Genomic DNA, 8,179 nt, shown 5'->3' on the forward strand with positions numbered 1-8,179 from the left:
ACCGATTATAGATTTAGATACTTGTAAGTTTAAAATACTAGTCCATTTTAGGAATGAAGAAAAAAAAATACTGTCCAATAATATGATTGCGAAATCAGGGGTTTTCAGGCAAGGTAAACTGTCATGTGTTAGTTTGCTTCTAAAACCAAATTTGTTTTCTGTTTCTGTGGGAAATCAGAGGATGTTATAAACTGAGTCATGCAGCTATTGACTTTAGCAAGCACACAACTGATATAAATAGAGAAACACTGGTGAGCCTTGGACAGAAGAAAAAGAGATTGAGAGGTCTTCTAGCAAGGGCTGGTAGGACAGGGAGGCAAAGATGAAGACAAAGATCCTTCCTTTCCTTGGGTTACTATATGTTGCATGTTCTTGTGCTTTCCCAGTGGTTCCAGAAAAGGAAAAAGAAGATATGCAATTTGCTAAGGTAAGGACTACAGACAGAACTTAAGAAATAATTTATTGGGAAAACTAATGTATTGATATATTAGTGATGTAGAATATTTTATTAACAACTGTCTGCATTTGAAAAGAAATGTTTATGTTCTAAACTGTTGTTTTTTCTTCCCCATCAGAAATATCTGGAAAAATTTTATGATTTTAAAGAAGAGAAAAATTCTCTCTTTAAATCAAAGAACCTCAATCACATGGCTGACAAAATCCGAGAAATGCAGTCATTCTTTGGGCTAGAGGTGACTGGGGAGCTGAATCATAAGACGCTGGACATGATGAAGCAGCCTAGATGTGGAATACCAGACGTCCGTTCATACAGCACCTTCCCACAGAGCCCTAGGTGGAAGAAAGAAGATGTGACATATCGGTAACATATATTAAAGCATGTTTCTCTGTACACCACTGGGAAGCTTTGTGAATGCTAGGTAGAAGTAAAACCAACAGGTTCTTTACTATTTATTCCTGTACCTCTCCATAGAAAAGCCCCATTCAGGATGAAAGGGCCATGAATGTGGGGACTATTGATATCCTTTGCTTTAGGCTTCCAAACAGTGATGAAAATACCAAAATAGGCATTTACATTAGTTAGTTAACAGCCTACTAAATAATATACTCAGTGGATAGAAGGGATACAACTGGGAGTATATATGTTAGGATTTCTGAAAGATGTGAAAGAAAACTGAAAACTTCCCCTGTTATGTAAGCAAATAATTTGAAAATAAACTCGAGACACATAAATAATAATAAACACTGATTAAAATATTTGACCTTGATACCATGTGCTCCAGCCACATGTGATCTGGTTGCTTTTAATTCCTTTCTCCTTATTTCACAGGATTTTAAACTACACTCCAGACATGCTCCAAGCTGATGTAGAGGAAGCAATTGCAAAAGCCTTCCAGCTCTGGAGCAGTGTCACCCCTCTGAGATTCACCAGGCTTTACAGTGGTCAAGCAGATATAATGATCTCCTTCGCCGCTGGATGTAAGGGGACTCCCTTGCCTGGGAATAAGCATTGTCACTTTTTCTTACAGCGATGATGAAAAGCATCACTTTTTTTTTTTCCCCTTTTTTTTTAGTTCACGGTGACTTCTATTCCTTTGATGGTCCAGGAGGAACTCTGGCTCATGCCTACCCCCCCAGCACTGGCATAGGAGGAGATGCCCACTTTGACGAAGATGAAAACTGGACCAAATTTACTACCTATAATGGTAGGTAACCTTAAATATTACATTGCCTGTTTTTTATTAGACAGTGTTGTCTTGAAGTCACTGTTAAGTCACAGATCCCATGGCAGTAGTTCCAGTATTTACTGAGATATAAAATGTCAGTGTAATTTAGTAAAATGATTCTGCATATTTTGACCTGGGCTGCAGTCCTGACAGTCCCCTGAAGTTAATGCACAGACTGCAATTACAGTTCCAGTGAAGGAAATGAAATTAGCATGAAACAGTAATATTGGGTAATCATGACATTGTAATGCAGGGAATTTTCACCCTCTGGTAATGACCTTAAAAATTGTAATATTGAGCTCTCACTTTTTTTTTTTTTTTTCCTGTTTTAAAGTGATGCAAATCTTTAACTTCTGCAAAGGAAAAAGTTATCTTGAGTTTGTTGGTAAATATAATTAAACATAACAGTGAAGTGTTCTGGTTTCCAGCAATATCCAGGGATGATGTTACATGTTACTGGTCTTTGTGAAGTAGTTATCAGGTGAATTTCATGTCATTTATAATTCCCAAAATCTGACCAGATGACTAAAATGTTCTCACCCAGTTTTCAGTCATTATTAACATCAAAGAAACATTGATTCTTTGTTGGCAGGAAAATTTCTGCAACATGAGCAAGAACTGTGCCCACATTGGTTTCCCTGTGAGAAATAAATGTTTATAATTCAAACCTCATTTCTCCTCCAGGATGCCAGAGAACCTCTTACTTGGGACATAATTAGATTTTGCTGTTTTATTGAGACCACGAATGATAGATCATGCGTGAGAGGATGGCACCCGTATTCTACTGTCATGCAAGAAAATTTATTTAGTGTTTGTTCTTTGTGCTGGATTTTTTTTAGGATACAACTTATTTCTCGTTGCTGCTCATGAGTTGGGCCACTCACTAGGTCTTGGTCATTCCAACGTCTTTGGTGCTTTGATGTATCCTATATATATGGCCAGGGATACAAGGGACTACAGGCTTCCTCAGGATGATATTGATGGAATTCAGGCCCTCTATGGTAAGCAAAAAGCATCATTTTTTGGTGGATGATGGATAAGCATTTATAATTAATTTTACCCCACAGCTAAAATGTACTGAACTTTCTCTTGCAAGAAGGATACGGAGGTTTAATTTCCTGATATCATTTTTGGGCAAATCTCTTGGTTTCTTTGTGGCTAACAGTCTACATCTGCAAAATGGAATCTGTGGGCTGTATCCATGCCAGTAAGTCAGAAGGTCCAAGAGCCTTTCTCCAATGATACCAGAGGAACAGCCCATGTCTGTAGTATTAAACTCTCTTATCTTCCACAAAAGGGTGGTCACATGCACAACTGCCTTTTGGAAATGGGATTTGCTCTACATTAACTCCTGAGCACATACAGTTTGAGAGACCAATGGCTTGTAAAGGCAAAACAATGCCAGAGACCATTTTAACAGTCAGAGGCACAGATAGCCAAGTTAAATTGCCCAGGAGCTTTCCCTGGCATTAATTTACTAGTTGAGTTTTAACCTTAAAAAACCTATCCATGTGGCTCCATATGGTACATCCTGAAGCTCTGCAACATGAAACATTCTAATTCACCTTCCAATTCTATACTTATCTGTTTCCCAAAGGATCCCCTAGGGAATCTTCTGCACTTCCAACGAAAGCTTTTCGCCCACAAGAACCAACTGAAATGACACCTGCAGAAGCACCGACTGAAATGTCACCCCGGGAAAAACCAACAGAAATTACACCCTCCAAAACCCCCACAAGACCAGAGGACTGTGACCCTCATCTGACTTTTGATGCTATCACCACTCTCCGTGGGGAAATACTGTTCTTCAAAGGCAGGTACGTGCTTTCATTTCTAGCAACACCTTTTTGTGACACTCACAAATGCAAAGCATAAAGTTCAGTTCAAGGAATTTATCTTCCCTTGGTTACAAGGGAAGATACGTCTTTCTGAAAGTATTAAGGCAACTTTGCAATATCTTACTAGCCCAGCTGGGCTGGGTGAGTAAGGTGGTTTACTGACAGGTGAGTAAAATGTTTTAAATCATCATACATCATCACCCTTGTCTGTTAAAATTGTGCAAGGCTGAATAATCCCAGTGTTACTCCTCAGCCTGCAGCTGCTTTGCATGCAGCGCCGTCCTCGTCACACCATCCTGCATGTGGGTCAGGGAGCTGTGGAAACTGTCACTGGTGACTTTTGGTGGCCCTCTGACCTAGGAGTCTGCACTGGACCACTGCCCAGTACTGTCTGTAGGGAACCCCTGCTGTTACAGGTGTCCACTTTTTGGGCACACTCTGGCACTGGGCACTGTAGCAGGTTGTTGGCTGTGCACATCCACCCTGGTGAGGGAGAATAGTATGTCAGGCCCAGGGTTTCACCCACTTCTTGGGTTGGTAATTGTGTTTTGATTGAACAAGATTCCTTTGATGATGTGGGTCTGATTTCCTTTCTAAAACACATGATGAAGAATTGTAGCTTAAAAACTCAATAATTTTCAGGTAAGGGGAGGAAGAAGCGGTTCCCCCTTAAATTGGGTTTTAACATGTTTCTCAAGAATATTTAATAAGCATTTGTAACCAAACTGAAATTAAGAACACAGATGTGCCTACCTACATGGGACATGGTGAAGAGAAAGCTTCAATTGTCAGCACTACCACAGACATCACGTGTTGTCTTGGGTGCCAGCAGAGATGCCTACAGGGCCACCAACTGTAGGTGTCCCTGCTTGAGCCGAGGGGTTGGACAAGATGACCTCCAGAGGTTTCTTCCAACCTCAACCGGTCTGTGATCTCAGAGCAACCAGTAGTAAAGGGCAAATGTCTATGAACGAACAGGGCAAACTGAAGCACTGCATCCCAAAAGGGCTGCTATCTCTGCCTCATAGGGAGGACCGGTTCCAACACCCAGACAGTAGGATTTAAAGTACATTTCTGGGCTACTGATCTCCTAGTGAAATACAGACAATGAAACACTACTGTTTTCATTTCTATCAGCTATGTCTGGCGCAAAAGTCCATATTTCTCAGGCATTGAGCACGACACCATCTCCTCATTCTGGCCGTCACTGGCAGCTGGCTTTGATGCTGCTTATGAGGTTGACAAGAAGGATCGAGTGACATTTTTTAAAGGTATTTCTCTTACATTTCCACTAGTCCTTTTTATGAATGAATAAAGTTGTAGTAGTACTGCTAATGTTATATAATAATAATGGAAGTAATATTCTAATACTAATACTAATACTAATAAAATATATTCTTACTATTCAAATCCATATTCAGTTTGAAAAAGCTGTTACTGTCATTAACTAATACTGCTTCACAACAGCCCTGCACGATATATTACTCTTCTTTTGTCAGTGAGAGAGAAGATGATAGCTGAGACAAAACTGATTGCCTACATTAAGTTATTGAAATACATTTTTAAAGGTGCCAAACACACCTAGAAAATATGTTGAGTTTTAACTATTGAGTATATAACACTCTAATGACTATAAAAAGTTGAAAATCCAACAGATCTGAAATATTCAAACTTATGCGTGCCTTAGAGGGTCATGTTCTCAGCCGGACATCTGTGCTATTTGGTGGCATTTACTACACAGAAAGCTCTGGGGCTTTGATGAAAAGGAGCTCAGTCTCCTCAGGAATCCCTACTAACTTTTTCTGGTTTTCCTGCAGACAACCAGTACTGGGCTGTCAGTGGCTACAGTATAGAGCCGGGCTTCCCCAAGCCTATTCAGAACCTGGGCTTCCCCACTAGTGTCAGGAAAATCAATGCAGCTGTTCATGATCAAAATACCAAGAAAACCTATTTCTTTGTAGGCAACAAGTACTGGAGGTAAGGCTCATTCCTCTTTTGTACAGCAGACAATTGAGATAGATAGCTTTTAAAATATCAAGTTATATCAGTATTTGTACAGTAAGTTCATGGCCTCTTGTTGTCAGCCAGTATAAAGCTGAAACTCAGAGGCAATCACTCATGTATTTTCATAGAACAAAGTCTGTAACACCTGAGATAAAGACATTTACTCTTACCAGTCTGTGATTAAAGACAAATGAGCTTTGTTTATTCTTTAGGAAGCAGTATTACCTGAACTTAGTATAAAAAGATAATGTGAGTAGACTTTGTCACTGTGTCATGTATTCATTTGGTAGCTATTAAGGGGAAGAAGTGCTCTCTGAAATTTATAAATGACAAATCTATCAAGAAAGTTATGGAAGGAGATTAAAATATTTACTTTTTAAGAAACAGTTCAGCTAAACAGTAATGTTAGCCCTAATAATTAATCTGTAATATTATCTTGAAAAGGTATTATTACACCAGACGTTTACGTTCTACTCATGGGGCCACTTCATACATTGGATGCTGTAAAATTAAAATATTCAGTTTGTATAATTATTTAAGTTTATTACTCAGTATAAGACCCTTCCAGCCTTATTAACAGCCTCAGGGAATGGAAGTGAACCATTTAGTCTGATGTTCTGAAAACAGCCTTGCATAGGCCACTAAAGATGTAAATATTCACACAGCCAGGATTTATACAGTTCTATGAGATGATAGATGCTTGCACTTACTGGATTTTCAGCTGAGAGTAGACTTATTTAGTAAAAATTCCACCTGGTTTCAACATTGAACATCACATGCTTGTTTCTTGTTTTCATGCAATTTCTTTATTTAGTTTCAATGAAAATACCCAATCAATGGAAAGGGGATATCCAAGAAAAATAGTAGCTGACTTCCAAGGAATTCGCCACAGAGTTGATGCTGCCCTTCAGAAAAATGGTAAATAAATTAAAATGTGATTAAAAACAAAACAAAAGACCACCAACCAAAGCCAAAACAGTGTATGTTTCAAATACATATATATATATGAAATGTTTGTTCTGATATTTTTTTTTAAATCACCCAAGAAAATAGCAAGCATATATCAATAGATATACAAAAAGGAAATATTAATTTGCCAATATTTTGTCCTTCCAATTCTAGGACATTTCTACTTTTTCTGTGGATCAAAACAGTATGAGGTTGACATCAAGAACAAGAAACTCATTCGTATAATGAAGAGCAACAGCTGGTTTAATTGCTAGAAATATTAAGTGATGGTGCAGGGCTGTATTTGTACCAGAAATGTTTCTTCGTGTTCCTTGGTTATAATCAATATCATTCAGCTGTTACTGTGCATCTGAGTCTGAAAGGATGGCCTTTGATAATTCTAATTTAAAACCATAAAAATGTAAAACTTAATGTACAGTTTTAATTTATTTTGTTTTCCAACTATTTATTAATCAAGTTGTTTTTGAGTAATAAAATATTTTGCTCAAGTATAGCAGCGTTCTTGTGTCCTGGTTCAGTCCGTTGGAGACAGGGCATCTGATATAATCACACACAAGCCTGAATGGCGCCGGGACCCCACCACCATTTTTAGCAGGGCTCACTCTCTGTAGGGGGGAAGTTAAAGAGAAGCAGAAGTAGGTGGGCAGTTTCAACAGGCAATAAGAAATGACATGGCGGACAGAGAAGGAGAACAAAGATCACTCAGGAACAATGCAGGGGAAGCAGAAGAGGTGGGAGGATATCCTACATGGTAGTGTGGGAAGGGCTGTGGAGAGACTGGTGGCTGTGGCGTCACTTGCCATGACCCCACGGCATGGGGAGAGAGGGGTCAGGGCAGGGATGGGGACGGGTGCCTGCTGGTAGATAGGGAACACTGCAATGGGCTGAGAGGACCCATGCTCCAGTGCTGCTGTGGGTGGTTTTGGTGGGCAGAGTCATTGGTACAGCCAGATATGAGCAACCAGAAAGAAGGGTAGGTGTCCATTTTGGGGATGGAGGCAGCACACGGGCAGGGTGCGAAATGATGGAGATATGGTCACGGGGTCCCAGGGAGTCAGGGGATTACTCCTGCTGAGCTGTGACAATGTGCCATGGGAATGGAGTCAGGGCTGATGGTCCAGCTCGCAATGCTGGACAAGAAACCACTGACAAGAACCACTTCCCAGAGCAAAGAAGCCAAAGTGATAAGAAAAACCCCAGGATTTTCATGTAACTACCAGAGATGAATCCTCCAGAGGAAGAATGGTGAGACACAGACAAAAGCACACGTGCTTCCTCCATCCACCCTGTTTGGGTCCCCCTCACAGGGCAATAGCTCAGTGACTTAAACACCCCTTGGGCTGAAAGAAAGCTTGGCTGAAGTCCGTCCTCTCCTTGAAGGGATTTGACCCCATCTCTCACAACGGTGCTCTGATGATGTGAATGTACAAGGAAGTAGACTCCTCCTCACTGTCCCTTTTTCTCTAGTAGAATTGGCAAAGGCAGAGAGAGGGGATGGGAATGGTTGATAAGGACAGTCTTCCAGTTACCACAGCTCAAACCCCATTGGGCAGAGGTGAGATTTGCTCCCGGTCTTCTGCACAGGGCAGATCCCTCAGACATCTGGTCAAAACACCTACTAACATCTGTCGCACCATCCATCAGGGTCAGAGGAAGCCATGTTTCTTCCAGTGTACCCAGAGA

The 8,179-nt window shown here is 40.3% G+C and overlaps 1 protein-coding gene across 1 annotated transcript; it reads left to right on the forward strand.

Moving 5' to 3' along the window:
• The first annotated feature begins 319 nt into the window (after positions 1 to 319).
• On the forward strand, positions 320 to 6,990 carry LOC103895110 (stromelysin-1). The gene is made up of 10 exons (XM_009274626.2): positions 320 to 427; positions 576 to 820; positions 1,289 to 1,437; positions 1,533 to 1,664; positions 2,525 to 2,686; positions 3,283 to 3,502; positions 4,661 to 4,794; positions 5,341 to 5,500; positions 6,342 to 6,445; positions 6,650 to 6,990. Exons 1-10 carry the CDS (start codon positions 323 to 325, stop codon positions 6,748 to 6,750), a joined length of 1,512 nt encoding a protein of 503 aa, XP_009272901.1. The 5' UTR covers positions 320 to 322; the 3' UTR covers positions 6,751 to 6,990.
• The last annotated feature ends 1,189 nt before the right edge of the window (positions 6,991 to 8,179 follow it).

Source organism: Aptenodytes forsteri, unplaced genomic scaffold (assembly GCF_000699145.1).
Source record: "Aptenodytes forsteri isolate BGI_AS27 unplaced genomic scaffold, ASM69914v1 Scaffold352, whole genome shotgun sequence".
Lineage (NCBI taxonomy): Eukaryota > Metazoa > Chordata > Aves > Sphenisciformes > Spheniscidae > Aptenodytes > Aptenodytes forsteri.

What these genes read in the sequence shown, in the direction of transcription:
- LOC103895110 (XM_009274626.2), top strand. Translation starts at nt 323, where the DNA reads ATGAAGACAAAGATCCTTCCTTTCCTTGGGTTACTATATGTTGCATGT. An exon ending in CAAATTTACTACCTATAATG is followed by an intron (nt 1,665 to 2,524) that starts GTAGGTAACCTT and finishes GATTTTTTTTAG; the next exon opens with GATACAACTTATTTCTCGTT. An exon ending in ATACTGTTCTTCAAAGGCAG is followed by an intron (nt 3,503 to 4,660) that starts GTACGTGCTTTC and finishes CATTTCTATCAG; the next exon opens with CTATGTCTGGCGCAAAAGTC.